The sequence below is a fragment of the Phycodurus eques genome, chromosome 9 (genome assembly GCF_024500275.1).
Source record: "Phycodurus eques isolate BA_2022a chromosome 9, UOR_Pequ_1.1, whole genome shotgun sequence".
NCBI lineage: Eukaryota > Metazoa > Chordata > Actinopteri > Syngnathiformes > Syngnathidae > Phycodurus > Phycodurus eques.
This window is the reverse complement of record NC_084533.1, coordinates 18,637,539-18,652,941: the sequence shown is the minus strand read 5'-3', so window position 1 is coordinate 18,652,941 and position 15,403 is coordinate 18,637,539. Positions and strand designations below refer to the sequence as shown.

Genomic DNA, 15,403 nt, shown 5'->3' with positions numbered 1-15,403 from the left:
TTAAAAATTTTTTATTTATTGCGTCACCCATGGGTCTAGGACATTTGAAAAGGAATCGACATGCTGTTGTGAGCCAGCCAGCGGCCGACAGCCAGTGCAAGAGGCCAGGTGGTGAGCCGCTAAAGCTAAAGCTAAGATAACGCTGAGATAACGGCTAAGCTAATCTTAAATACTTAATTACTAAACCAAATGAGCGATGTTTTTAGGGTATTAAATTGGCGATTTTTGGACCTATTAAATTAGTGATTTAACATGATTTTGGGGTGGTTTTGTGTCGATGTTGGTGTGCAACGGCATACTGTATGATAGCAATATAAGTTATAATACAACTTGAACGATGCAGTGGGAGGAAACCAGAGTACCTGGAGAAAACCCACGCAGGCACAGGGAGAACATGCAAACCACACACAGGCGAGGCCAGATTTAAACCCAGGTCCTCAGAACTGTGAGGCAGATATGCTTACCAGTCGGTCACCGTGCCGCTGATAAAAGATATGCACATTTAAAATATAACAGAAAGTTTGGACATCTTGGGTTTAGGTCCCCTTTTAGAGAAATGATGGATATATCCTGGAAATGAAAGGCGAAAGTTGGATTCTGAGCCTGAGCACGAGTTTAATATTTACAAAGGAAGAAAGTGAAAGCTGCAGGGACAACACGTTTTTGATGGAAATCAATCTCTGGGACCGTTCGCTCAACGGAGGCAAGAGTATTTAACATATTTTTGGGACCGTGGGAAGAAGTCAGACCCAGAGCGGTCCCACATGGGGACAGCAAGAACATCCTCACAGGATGACCCCAACACAAGATAGATTCAAACCTGGAACCTTCTTGCTGTGAGCTAACAGTGCTAGCCAGTTCGTCAGCATACAATTACCATTCTTTCAAACTATTTAGTAACCTACTCTTTCAAAACATGCAAAATACAAACAAAAAATGTTTTACAGATATTTCATTTGTATTTGGTGTTTTAGTCCACCATGTTTGGATTGAAACAGTTACTCGGTTCTGTTCTGTTTGTTTCCTGCCATTCCAGCTTTCAAAATGAATATTCAATAAAGCTGATTATCAAGCCAGAAGATGAGCCCAAGTACAAAATGATAGACCTAAAGCATCCATGTTTCCTCACTGCCTTGTCGCCTGGAGTTTTCATAACCACCTCAGCCACTATCCATCCATCCATTTTCTGAGCCGCTTCTCCTCACTAGGGTTGCGGGCGTGCTGGAGCCTATCCCAGCTATCATCGGGCAGGAGGCGGGGTACACCCTGAACTGGTTGCCAGCCAATCGCAGCCTCAGCATCTAATCGTGCAGAATTGTGATCCACCATTAGAAAACATTTAATTACACTATATGCACAAATACACCGTTAAGCTGATGATCACACACGATTGAGGACACCCCCATTTTCTACCCTCTCAATCTCTACTCTGTCACAGTTCGTGCTCCCTAAACTGATCAGCGTGTGAGTATCCATACACCCCCCCACCACCAGTTTAACCACATCTTTCACGCACACAAGGATAAGATTAATGGCCACAAACTGACCATTTGAAGGGCTCACCGAATTAGGAAATGCAATTGAATCTCACTGAACAGGCTGACATTTATGGAACATTAAGATTTGGTTTGATATGGTGTGTGTGTGTGTGTGTGTGTGTGTGTGTGCGTGTGTGTGTGCGTGCTTGTGTGCTGGGGTGATGCGGCTAACATTATTAACGTACACGGGAGTACATACGACACACACTCACAGACACATCCATGCACTCAGTGGTGATATGAGCTTCGAGCGTGTCAGTGAAAAGAGCAGATGACAGCTTCTCCACTTTCATTGATAAGATCATTGCATGCTTCTTACTCCAACAGCATCAGCACCATCAACATCATCAGTCTGTAGGTTTGCCTTGCCGGGCTCTCTCACTCAAGCAAGCACAATCAATGCTGAGTGTCCTTACTTTTTTAGGACACTGATCTCACTGCACCAACCCCAGCACATTTGGTTTTGAGTTAAAACCACACACTCATTCAGATAGGAGCAGCTCCATGCACAAAGTGTGTGGCTGCTGCTGCTCACTTCACCACCAATCCCATCATCCTCAATCAGATCACATACGAGCCCGGACGTTAGTGATGCAGAGAAGGGATCCTAACTCACCTTTCATCCAGTCCAGCACTTGCTTTGGTGTCCATTTACTTATAGGTTCCATAACCAAAGCCATGATGTCACAGCCTCTCCGCGTTAAACAGTACAGAGGTGAAAGCAGGCGACATGTAACGACTTGTCAGTCACATCTGGAATGACGTGGCGACTGACAATTCCGAGAGTAAAGAGACGGTTGTCAGTTTTATTCCCTCCATCAGAGCATGGCCGCCTGCAGAAACGGTGAACAAGATGCGGTGGTGCAATCTACGCGCACGCACATCCACATGCGCGCACACACGCTCCCTGCCTCCTTATCCTCCTCCCCTCTCCCTCTTTCTCCTGCCTCTCCGCCAGCAGCTCGCGCGCTGTAAGAAGGGGATTCGATGGGAGCGGGTATCGGGAGCGACCCCTCCCCTCTCTTCTCCCCCAGCCCACCTCGCTGCAGCATCATAAGGGCCACCTCTCACAATAGAAACCGGGGAATGGTGCAACGCACATCATACAGAGAGGATCTCGTTCCGCGCCCCCTCCTCCCTCCCTCCACACTTTTCATACACGCAGAGTCCGAGAGTGTTTAGGGGACCAGAGAAAATCATTTGAAATATACATTATACAACTATACAAAATGAGGCAGCACTTGTGATAAGCACACGCTCAAGTTAATCGTGCTGGGAGAACAGTTTGGGTCTTCTTGTTGAGTTTGCCTCAACCGAAAATGCGGAACGTGCATGACTAACGATCGTAGTGCATGGGGAAATCCGCAGCAGTCGTCTGCATCTGCGCCTCTTGATTTAGCAATCACTGCGAAGAACAGCGCCCCCTGCTGTGCAAATTAGACACTGGTGACGTCATGGATGAACGCGTCACCCCCTCAAATACAAACGCACACACCCACACCTTCAAAAGAGACTAAAAAAAGTCAGCTTCCTGTAGCATAGGTGTAATTTACAGAGATTTGTCCTCCTTGCCTATTTTTTACACGATGTTTAGCCTATCAGTGGGCTTCTGTTGGTTTTCTTTATATGTGAGGACACGAACGTGCATGGTTCCAGAATGCTCCATATGTTAAGTGCCCCTCAGATAACTTTTGCGGCACTATATTAATAAAATTGACACGCTAAAGCAAAGACAATAAAATCATGGTGAAGTCACATGTAAAATGTTTTTTAGATTTGGCTTAACTGTATTTTGAAATACTTTTCCACACACAGGTGTCAAACTCAAGGCCCGGGGCCAGATCCAGCCCACCACATCATTTTATGTGGCCCGCGAAAGCAAATCATGTGGGTCAATGTTCACGATTTTTGCTAAAATCTGAACCAAAATTTCAAGTTGTCATATGTGATAAATAACCTTGAGATATTGAAAGCATTTTTTGTTACTAAATCCCTTTTTACGGTACCTTGAACTATAGTTAAACAAACTATTATACTTTGACTCTGATTTTAAAAATAGTTGTCCATCAAGTTGTTGTGTATATAATGGAATGCTTGGGTGTGTGCTCTACACGTGCTATTTATTATTTTTCTATATTATCTTTATTATAAAGCTGCAACAAAATGACACAATCCACAGAAATTCCAGAACAATCGAGAAAAAAAAGTCATTAAGATCTATCAGTCTGGAAAGGGTTACAAAAGCTTTGGGATTCCAGCGAACCATAGTGAGAGCCATTATCCTCCCATAAAGAAAACATGGAACAGTGGTGAACCTTCCCAGGTCTACAAAGCTTACTCCAAGAGAACAGCAATGACTCATCCAGGAGGTCACAAAGGAACTCAGGACAATTTCTAAAGAACTGCAGGCCTCCCTTGCCTCAGTTAAGATCAGTGTTCATGACACAACAATAAGGAAGAGACTGGGCAAAAATGGCGTCCATGGCAGAGTTCCAAAGTGAAAATCACTGCTGACCAAAAAGAACATAATGGCACATCTTACGTTCGGAAAAAAAAAAAAAAAAATCTGAATGACTGAATGAATCTGAAGACTTTTGTAAGAATATTATATGGACTGACGAGATGAAAGTAGAGGTTTTTGGAAGTTGTGTGTCTCATTACATCTGGTGTAAATATAGCACAGCATTTCAGAAAAAGAACATCACACCAACAGTCAAACGTGGTGGTAGTGTGATGGTCTGGGGCTGCTTTTCTTCAGGCATATGCCACAGCAGCCACACACACACACACACATTCAACATTAAGCACTATAAAACATGTATTTCACGGCGGGTAAAAGGTAAATTAAACATGGCTTAGATTTAAAACAGTTGAGTCGGCGTACTGGGCATTTTTCTGTATGTGACGGACAGGCGATGGTGTCCTTCCACTCGCTTGTATCATATACGTCACGTACCTCAAACTCCAGCTGAACCAAGATGGGCCTTTTATTTTCTGGAGTATTGAGCGGCTGTGGTCAGAAAACAGATTTTTTTCAAGTGGAGAATTCTCGCATAGGCTACTGCTGTGGAGGCGACAAATGCTAGGCTAGGTTTGAAAGCAGTCAGCTCACTGTTGATCATACGTGTGATACATACTTTGACAGGAAGTGACGTGACTAGATGCAAATGATCAATAGCTTTGTTCTTATTTTCATTTTGTCTTTATCTCAATGTTAGCAGTTGAAATAAATCAATTTAGACTTTGATGAAATTATAAAGATTGGAACATAAATGCTCCACTGCAAGGATCTGTGGCAGGGCACAGCTCTTTTTTGGGTGGTGGGGCGTGGCGCATGCATGCCCCCCACATGACACCAACTCTGCGGACAACTTACCAGCTGCGTAAAATGCTAGCGTGTTCTTTATGCAATTTACTCAATAAAGAGCCTTCATTTCCTTGTGCGACTCATCAGCGCCACAATAATATACAGGGTGTCCACAGTCTCTTAACAAAACAAAAAGATTGCAAAAGCAATTGATGGGAAATTTTAGTAAGATTTGTCCTATGTTCTCAGTGGTTCTCAGTATTTAATCACAATGCATTTGTGTATTTCAGGTCACCTACTCTGTCCATTAGTTCGGGTTCTGTTAAATAAATCCCTAAAAAGTGTCTACTACTCAAGAAAAGGCACGTTTATGTGTATTGAAATAAAATTGGATACAATAATGTGTGTGTGATATGTTTTATTAGTTGTTTTAGTTTAAATACTTTCAAAAGAAAAGTAACACTTGCCAGATATGTGACATGTACCAACAACAAACAAACAGTAACACGTTGACGATTTTAGTATGCACCAAACTTTTGCACTGTCTTAAGAAAATACGATATTGTCAGTTTAGGAGGAACGAACCTAAGCGCGTGTGCTTCCGTGTTGTTTCCAAGTCTTCCTTGCGAGGCTCCCTTCTCCACAAAGTCAACGAGAGGCGGGGCCCTCTCCGGATGTCACAACGATGATCTCGCGCTCCCATTGGTCCGCGTCCGTCTACACGTCACAATCATGATTAGAATTGATGATCGGACGATCTGATTTCATTGTCTAGCAACGGAGACCGTGGGGAAGAAATCTGCTTGAATTTAGGACCTTCGTCTGAATTGGACACAGCAAGTATCGACATAATTTCTGTTTTTGCTTCAGTTGTTTTCCGTTAGGTTTGTGTTGCTATCCACTCGAAACCAGGGTCAGCGGAATGGTAGCGGTGGGGCTCTGGAAATCTCGGTTTTAAAGGAAAACTTTAGCTGCAGCTGTCCTCTTAGGACAGCTATGCTAATGCTAGCTCGCTTCTGCTGTTCCAGACATGGCCGCTCGGGCCTGCAAGCTAACTACGTTTAAAGCTACTGTTCCAATGTGTCGCTCACCGGGATTGTTTGCTGTGTGCCTGTAAGTGGCAAAAAAAAAAAAAAAAAAACTGGAGGTAGACGCTTGCGGAGTGGGAGGTATATTTCTCAATCCCCATGCTAATTATCTCTGTTACGGTTAACGATGCCGACTGTGGCTATGCGCACTGAGCCTGCCAAAGTACAGCCGCTGGATGCTTATTGGTCGTACGACAGTACATGTGATTTTCGTTTGTGTTAATCTGAAACCTCTTGAGATGACTTTACAACGTTGATCACTACTTTTTGTTATTATTATACAATGAACAACTGCTTTGTTTTGTTCCCCTGGTAGCTGGATGGATGTATACAACTTTTCATTTGAGGGGGAAACAATATTTACCTTTAGAATTAAACTTTAAAGTTCTCTGCTTTGCTTACATTTCCCCAACAGTGGGTCAGGTGCACTGAGACAGGATGTGGACAAGTGAGATGGTGACAACATAAAACCATGGATGTTTTGCTGTGATCAGCATGGCAGCTCCATTCCCCTCCAGTAGCAGCATGGATTCATGGCCACAGAGGCGTGGCCTCCAGACTGTGAGTATAATCATGCTTTTTGGCAAATCTGTACTCTTAACCAACCCCCCACCCCCCTCCCTCCACACTCACATACACACACAAAACGTTTTTTAAACAGATGCATTTTACAGAAACCACTAGGACCTACAGAAGTAAGAGAAGCCAATGTTTATAGTGTACTGCTATGGTTTTGGGCTCCTGTTATGTATGCTGCCTTGCTATATCACACTGTTTTGACTGTCTGGGATAGCTGAATAGTGTTGATTGTTAACAACCCTGTCCGTCTTAGTAGAAAAAGCTGTGCCTTCTCAAACTGACATCAAAATGGCTGCTGTAATCAAAGTAATTTTTATTGGCCACATATGTTAAAAACACACAAGAATTTGTCTCCAGTAGTTGGAGTTTCTATAGCGCTACAGCAAACAAGTCACTATAACCAATGTAAGGTGTCTGGTAGTGTGGTCATACTATAAAATATAGAAATTGCTTGTTGACTGCAAAGGTAATGGAGTACATGAAGCAGCAAAAGGGAATTGCCCATCTGTAAAATACTATATACTTTGTGAAATTATTGTTTGTGATTGCTTCTTAGATGAACCTGCGGTCAGTATTCACAGTGGAACAGCAGATGATCCTGGAGCGTTACTATGATAATGGAATGACCAATCAGAGCAAGGCTTGCTTCCAGTTAATACTGCAATGTGCTCAGGAGGCCAAACTTGACTTCAGCGTTGTGCGGGTAAGGATAACAAAATAATTAATTTTCTTTGAGTGTCTTCATTCAACTCAGTTAGTCTTTGCAATGTTCTTTTTTTAGTGTTACTGATCAAATTGTACCTTTCCCTATAGACATGGGTCGGTAACAAAAGACGGAAACTTGCCTCTAAAGGAGATCAGAATGGAGGCATGTCTCATCCCTTACCTAGTCATGGACTTGCTGGGGAACTGTTGTCCAATCACACACTAGCTGGAGGAGCTTTGTCCAATCATGGGCTGTCTGTAGCAGCATTGCTCCCAGCTGAAATCACTGCTGTGCGGAATATCCATACTCGTGCGCACCTTCTCCCTACATCAACCTCCTTCCCCTCTTTCTCGTCATCATCTTCCTCTGCTTCTTCTCCCTCGCCTCTTAGGAGTGGGAACAACAACAACAATAATAACGACGTCATACACACAAGTATCTACTCCAACCCTCGCCTAGAGCCAAAACCCACAGGGCCCCTACGGTCAGAATCTGAGCTCTCAGCACTCCCTCCCTGCTCCTTATTCAGCCAAGCTGTGCAGCGCAGAACCAACTCTAGATCCTCGTCTCTTCACTCCAAGCTTGTGTCACTGTCTCAGAACCTGCCTTCCCTCACATCTGCCTCTGCATCTCTGGTCTACACTGCTGGAAGGGACATGAAGACAAGCTTGTCCCTCAAGGATGTAGGCTTGCCTGGAGGGGTACGAGGCCTACCTCCCAGCTGGACTCGACCATTTGGTACTGCACAGACTCAGCCATGGTCAGCTTGCCCTCAGTCCCAGGCTCAACTTCAGCCCAGAGCTGAGACCAATCCACAACAACCACCCGCTGTTCCACACAAGACCCAAATGTCCCTCCCACTCCAAAACTTGAATCCTACCTCAGAGCAGAAATCCTGCATCCAGCAGGTGTTCACCTTAGTAGAAAGAGGTGAAGGCAGCAGAATTAAACCTGGACTAGGTTCTACTCTAAAAGGCCCTGAGATGCAGAGGCCAGTTTCACGCACTTTGGATACCAGTCATAACTTTTCCATTGCAATGGAAACCGCAGATGAAGAAGATGAGTGGCAAAGGGAAGAAGAACTGGCAAATATGGCTGCTCAGAATAACATGCATCAGGAGCAGACGTCGTCTCTGTCAATAGGTAGCCACTCAATGAGCACGACCTGCTCCCAAAATCTGCTGCTTGATAGCAACTTAACTCATCAGGGCAGCTCCTCTTTCACACAAACCTCACTTTCTGGGGAAGCCAGCTCACAAGTAAGAGAGGTTTTAAGAAGTCAACCATCTAAGTGAATTGAAAGCCACATTCTGATTGGGGTTTTCTTTGTTTACAGACTCCAGTCAGTGCTGCCACTTGGGTTATCAGCAACTCCAGAAAAAGAACAGTGAGTCCCGTTGTGCCAAATCCAGTGCCAGAGTGCAGCATACACTCAATGGACACTTCATTAGGTATACCTACATACTGTAGTTCCTCAAATAGTGGCCATAAATAATATAGTGGTAATATTGTTTATTTTTCCAAAAATGGAATGTAGGAATTTTGTATAAACCTGCAGCAGTGCTCAACATTTTCATTCGACCATTGTAATGTAAACCAGTGATTCCCAATTGTGCAGTGGCACAATAATGTTCTGAGTTCTGTGGCAAATTATCCAATTTCACTGATATTATCAGAAAATTATTATTTGTCAATAACAAATATATTTTTGTTCACCTATCTATGCACGCAATGTGAAGTAGCAGGCAGAGGAAATATGTGCTCCTCTTGTAAGTACCAGTAAATTGAGACAAGATAATTAAAACATCCATCCATCCATTATCTGAGGCGCTTATCCTCACAAGGGTCACGGGAGCGCTGGAGCCTATCCCAGCTATCATTGGGCAGGAGGCGAGGTACACCCTGAACTGGTTGCCAGCCAATCTCAGGGCACATATAAACAAACAACCATTTGCATTCACATTCACACCTACGGGCAATTTAGAGTCTTCAATTAACCTACCAAGCATGTTTTTGGGATGTGAGAGGAAACCGAAGTGCCCAGAGAAAACCCACGCAGGTACAGGGAGAACATGCAAACTCCACACAGGCGGGGCCGGGGATTGAACCCCGGTCCTTAGAACTGTGAGGCAGACGCTCTAACCAGACGTCCACCGTGCCGCCGATAATTAAAACAATAATAATTTATTTTGGTATTCATACTTTGTAAGAAATGTTTGTTTGGTGGTGTGCAATGAGATTTGTGTGTCTTGAGTCAATAATGTTTGGAAAACCCTAAGGTAGACAATGTAAGGTTTATGCCACAGCTGCCCAAAAATTAACAATGCTGATATTTGTCCAAATTCTTGTTTATGTTTCTGTAGTGGTTAATTCACCAGGATGTAGACACCCTAACCCAAATGATAGTTTATAATACACTGTTTTGGGAGAAAAAAACAAATCAAAACATTATTTATCAGAATGTCTGATCTAGAGTTATTTCATAGCATTCCTGCACAGAACATGTTTTACTGGTTGAATGTTATGCTTGATTCATTTCTGACTTCTCAAAGAAGCCCAGGCTAAAATTGGGTATAAAAAGGTGAATTCAGCTTGAAATTCCTCATTCTTGTTCAAAATTGTAAAATATCGAAATCGAAAAGAAATGGAAAAAGTCCGCATTAAAACGTTCATGCTGGATGGTCTCTTTATGACAGGGGTCTAATACATTTGTTAAGCACCACACAGAAAGGCTCCCAAATACCACTCCAACCCTGCTGCAATTGATGCCTTTCCCTGTCTGCATTTCATTAGCCCCCCTGGCCACTATTTGTGAAAATGCAGTAATATAATGAGATCAAGTAAAGAGCTGTCGAATAATTTTTTTCTTAAAGACAAAAATGCTCAAGTTTCATTTACTATGTATTTCTTTTAAAAACGTGGTTGCAGTAGGGTAGAACTCCACCAACCTGTACTGAACTGTTGGTATTATTTTGATTCAGAGGAACAAACTACTCTAGTTGAAGGAGCTATTGGTAAGAAGTTCTACATAATTCTTCACATCGCTGATGGTGTCAAGCAAACTGGATATTATCTTTTGTAAAGGCAGATTTTTTTTCTTCATACAGCTTTGCTTTGCAAGTTAAATTAACATGACCAGTGATGTGTGTGTTCAAGAAAAGGAAAAAAATAAAAATAAATAAAGAGTATAGTTGAGTTGATTATATATTAAAATTTATCATGAAGGGACATTTTCATGTTTTTTACTTTTACTACTTACTCTGATCAAGAATTGAAAGTACTGCTCTGTGGTAATATTTGTGAACGGTAGCCACACTTTTTGCACAGAGATGTGTCAGATTTTTGTAAGTGCAATGGAGACAAAACTTTTTGCAATGTTGATTTCTTTAATTGTATCCTTGCTGACATTTTCTAGGCTTGTGTCTGGTTTCTAAATATAGATGGTGCTTATCATCTGTGCTCGTTGTGTGTTCAGTTGCAGGATCGAACCCAGTTCAGTGACGGGGATATCATTCAACTAAAGCGCTACTGGGACAGGGGCATGACCAGTCTGGGCTCAGTCTGCAGGGAAAAGATCACTGCTGCAGCAAACCAGCTCAATGTAGACAGTGAAATAGTTAAGGTAAAAACTTCTCTGGGTAAAACTATCGTAATTTCTCATGTATAATGCGCATTCTTTCCCCCAAAAAATTGTCAAAGGTCAATAGTGCACATTATACATCGGTATAGGGGAAAATGGAAAAAAAAGTTTTCGATTTTTTTGTATTTTATAAATGTCCCCTCCTTGAGCCATCGCCTTAACATGGTGGAGGGGTTTGTGTGTCCCAATGATCCTAGGAGCTAAGTTGTCTGGGGCTTCACGCCCCTGGTAGGGTCACCCATGGCAAATAGGTCCTAAGTGAGGGACCAGACAAAACACGGCTCCAAAAATCCCTATGATGAATAAAACAAATGGATATAAGTTTCCCTTGCCCAGACGCAGGTCACCGGGGCCCCCCTCTGGAGCAAGGCCTGGAGGTGGGGCTCGAAGGCGAGCGCCTGGTGCCCATGGTACCCGGCCGGACATAGCCTGAAAGGGTAATGGTGGGTCCCCCTACCCTTGGCCTGACCACCTGTTGGAGGGGCCATAGGGGTCGGGTGCAGTGTGAGCTTGGCGGTGGCCAAAGGCGGGGACCTTGGCGATCCGATCCCCGGCTACAGAGACTGGCTCTAGGGACGTGGAATGTCACCTCTCTGGCAGGGAAGGAGCCCGAGCTGGTGTGTGAGGTTGAGAAGTTACGACTAGATATAGTCGGGCTCATCTCCACGCATGGCTTGGGCTCTGGTACCACTCCTCTTGGACTCTCTTCCACTCTGGAGTTGCCCACGGTGAGAGGCGCCGAGCAGGTGTGGGTATACTTATTGCCCACCGGTTCGGCGCCTGTACATTGGGGTTGACCCCAGTGGATGAGAGGGTAGCCTCGTTCTGCCTTCGGGTGGGGGGATGTGTCCTGACTGTTGTTTGTGCCTATGCACCAAACAGCAGTTCAGAGTACCCACCCTTTTTGGAGTCCTTGGAGGTGGAACTGGAGAGCGCTCCCGCTGGGGACTCCATCGTTCTGCTGGGGGACTGCCCCCCCCGTTCAGAAAGTGTTGTTCTGTTGTTGGACTTCCATGCTCACCGTGGATTGTCCATAAGGAACACCATGTTCAAGCATAAGGGTGTCCATACGTGCACTTGGCACCAGGCCACACGGTTCGATGATCGACTTTGTGGTCGCTTCGTCGGACTTGCGGCCGCATGTCTTGGACACTCTGGTGAAGAGAGGGGCGGAGCTGTCAACTGATCACCACCTGGTGGTGAGTTTGCTCCGATGGTGGGGGAAGATGCCGGACCGACCTGGCAGGCCCAAACGTATTGTGAGGGTCTGCTGGGAACATCTGGCAGAATCCCCTGTCAGAAGGAGTTTCCACTCCCACCTCCGGCAGAACTTCACTCACCTCCCGGGGGAGGCGGAGGACATTGTGTCCAAGTGGATGTTGTGGAGCTGTTCTGGTTGACACGCCTCTGCAACATCGCGTGGTCATCTGGGACAGTGCCTCTGGATTGGCAGACTGGGGTGGTAGTAAGGGGGAGTGGAGGCTGTGTTCCAACTACAGGGGGATCACATTCCTCAGCCTCCCTGGTAAGGTCTATTCAAGGGTGCTGGAGAGGAGGGTCCGTCAGGAAGTCGAACCTCAGATTCAGGAGGAGCAGTGTGGTTTTCGTCCTGGCCGTGGCACATTGGACCAGCTCTCCACCCTCGGCAGGGTACTCAAGGATGCATGGGAGTTCGCCCAACCAGTCTAGATATGTTTGGTGGACTTTGAGAAGGCATTTTACCGTATCCCTCGGGGTGTCCTGTGGGGGTCCTTCAAGAGTATGGGGTGCCGAACCCCCTGATGTGCGCTGTTCTGTCCCTGTACAACCAGTGTCAGAGTTTGTTCCGCATTACTGCCAGTAAGTCGGACTTGTTTCCGGTGAGGGTTGGACTCCGCCAAGGCTGCCCTTTGTCACCGTTTCTGTTCATAACTTTTATGGACTAAATTTCTAGGCGCAGCCGATGCGTCGAGGGGGTCTGCTTTGGTGTCCGCAGTATTGCATCTTTGCTTATTGCAGATTATGTGGTTGTTGGCTTCATCAAGCCGTGATCTCCAACTCTCACTGAAGTGGTTCGCAGCAAAGTGTGAAGCAGCCGGGATGAAAATCAGCACCTCTATATCTGAGACAATGGTCCTCAGTCGGAAAAGGGTGGAGTGGCCTCTCTGGGTCAGGGATGAGATCCTGGAACGGGAGATCGACAGGCGGATCGATGCAGCGTCTGCAGTGATGCAGACTTTGTATCGATCCGTTGTGTTGTCTGGGCTTCCCTGAAAGTTTCAAAGCATGGCTGGTACTTGTGAGTTGTGACTGTTAGTAAATATAGATAAATCAGATCCTCAAGAACAATGGACTTTAACGCCACCTACAGGACACAGGTGTTCAACCTTGTTGGACGTGGGTGCCAAGTGTACATTAGTTTAAAACTGTTAATGCAGTAGAGAACATGGTTTTGTGTAACGCATAATGGAACATATAAACTTATGTTTTAAGAGAAATGTGAGAGCATGAAATGCTTTTAAATTAAGCTATATACAAATTATACTATGCTTGTATTCTATTGAATGTGACCTCACCTTTTTGTGCATACCTTAGTCACATGCCACTGTGTCTTTCATTTATACCTGGATGGCAGACATGGATCAGCAACAGACGAAGAAAGTACCGTCTCATGAGTATTGAAATACCCCCTCCTCAAGGTGGGCCTGCTGTATTCACAAACACAAGCTCACCCAGAGGTGAATCTCCGGTGGCGTTTAGCCCTGAAGATCGTCTCAGAACACCCGAACTCGGAGATGACTTAAATGATGGGGTATCTCTCTGCCTCTCTGAAGGTGTGGCCACTGATGCAACACTCGCATCATCGTTTACCTCTCTCTGAACTGTGCGACTCAGTGTTAATGCAGCACTCTCGCCTCCAGATAGCACCATTGACTCACACCATAGAGATGAAAATGGAACAGATGTGACTGGTGCTGCACCACTGGCTAATAATGTGGTATGTGTCTCCTTCTATAGTTCAGTGTTACTACATTTAGCCTCTTTAAAAATACTGTATTTATTAAATTATATAGCTTTGATATACATATGCAGTCTAAGTATGCTTTGTGACTCAGTTTAAATTTCTTACTCTAGTGTTCTTGTCTGTTATTTCTGTTGTTGAACAATTCTATACAGTCATTATTATTATTCACTTCTGCAAAAATGTACTTAAGATACATATATAATATATAGTAATATTTTTAGTGCATAGTATTATAATCAGTTTTTGCCATGTTTTTGATGACTTGACTGTAACATTTAGTTGTTTTTCTTTATAGAAGATTGAAGTAATTGATGGGGATGAAGAGGAAGATGACAATGAGGGTGAAATAGTGCCCTTAGATCTAGAACAGATGCAAAGCCTGCTTGAATTCAAGGTAAGTACACATACAGTAAGACCTTGCATTAATGTGTGTCGTCATTCGAGCCGATGAAAGTGTCTCTGAAGAATCCTTGTCCTGCCAACTGAAATCACTTAAACTCAAGGTTTTTGTTTTGGAACCTTTCAGCATGAGGAAGTCCAGTTCTTGGAAAATGAGCTAGAGAACCAAAAACAAAAATATCTGGACCTCGCAAGCTTTACAAAGAGGCTATTTAGCGCTGTTAGGAATAAAGATGTGGAGAAACAGCAGGTACATTTAACAGTATGTTTAATTTGAATACCAACCTGAACTTGTTCAATGTTTGTTGAATAGTTTATCATTTTATGGTCAGGAACTCATTGCCAGTCTACCTCAGCCTTCGGACCAGGTGTGGGACATGACAAAGGACAGAGGAACTCTGCCTGATGTTGTGTCCGAAGACAAGTCCTCCAACTACCACATTACCATGACAACAAGCAGTGTTGAGCATACGCAGGAGCTAGCAAACGATGGTTCCCCACTGATGAACATTAAAGAAGACGGTTGCATTAAAGTTATTGGGCCCTCTGCATCAGAGGAGCAAATGCAAGGAGTGCAAGAACATGAGTGACTATTTCACATATACCAACTTCTGCACAAACAAATGTTTCCAGATGCTTCACAGAAACTTATTTTAAACAGCAGTTACTAGCATTACAAACACATGCTCAATGCCCAGTGCCTGTGGATTGAAGCTTCACTATGGCTATTTGGCTCACTCAATTTATTTTTATTGCATTTGATTCGCCTTGCTCTGGTCAGGTTTTGAGAAAAGAATAAATAACTAACAACTGACTTGTGACTGTTTCTCACTCATCAATAACTAAATTACTAAACTACAGCAACTTGAAGTATATACTGTATCATACAGTATAATGTGTATGGCACATGCCACTGTAGTGGAAAGAATCAGCATCACAACACTGACAACCAAGTCAAATTACAAGCATTGAGAAATGCTCTACATTATTCTGAGACCAATGGGAATATCTGTGGCCATGAGCTTTCTGTGCACAATTGAAAAGAGACGTGTCCTTTGCCTTTCACTGTTGGTGGGAGAGAAACAGCTGGAGTGAAAGTGGATGAGCTTTAAGCCTCTTATTTCTACCAGAACAAGAGATGG

General features: G+C 44.0%; 2 protein-coding genes across 6 annotated transcripts in view; one reads left to right on the top strand and one right to left on the bottom strand.

The window, feature by feature from the left end:
- Positions 1–2,491, bottom strand: part of si:ch211-26b3.4 (connector enhancer of kinase suppressor of ras 2) — a 72,523-nt gene extending 70,032 nt beyond the window's left edge. For all 5 annotated transcript variants that reach the window (XM_061685868.1, XM_061685869.1, XM_061685872.1 and 2 more), the window contains exon 1: positions 2,155–2,491. In XM_061685868.1, coding sequence (XP_061541852.1) covers positions 2,155–2,218 — 64 coding nt within the window. In that variant the 5' untranslated portion in view covers positions 2,219–2,491. The remainder of the gene's footprint in view (positions 1–2,154) is intronic.
- Positions 2,492–5,565: 3,074 nt separating this feature from the next.
- Positions 5,566–15,292, top strand: hdx (highly divergent homeobox). The gene is made up of 11 exons (XM_061686513.1): positions 5,566–5,685; positions 6,349–6,494; positions 7,069–7,215; positions 7,326–8,477; positions 8,555–8,605; positions 10,694–10,840; positions 13,473–13,671; positions 13,759–13,835; positions 14,158–14,256; positions 14,389–14,511; positions 14,594–15,292. Exons 2-11 carry the CDS (start codon positions 6,429–6,431, stop codon positions 14,849–14,851), a joined length of 2,319 nt encoding a protein of 772 aa, XP_061542497.1. The 5' UTR covers positions 5,566–5,685; positions 6,349–6,428; the 3' UTR covers positions 14,852–15,292.
- Positions 15,293–15,403: the final 111 nt, after the last annotated feature.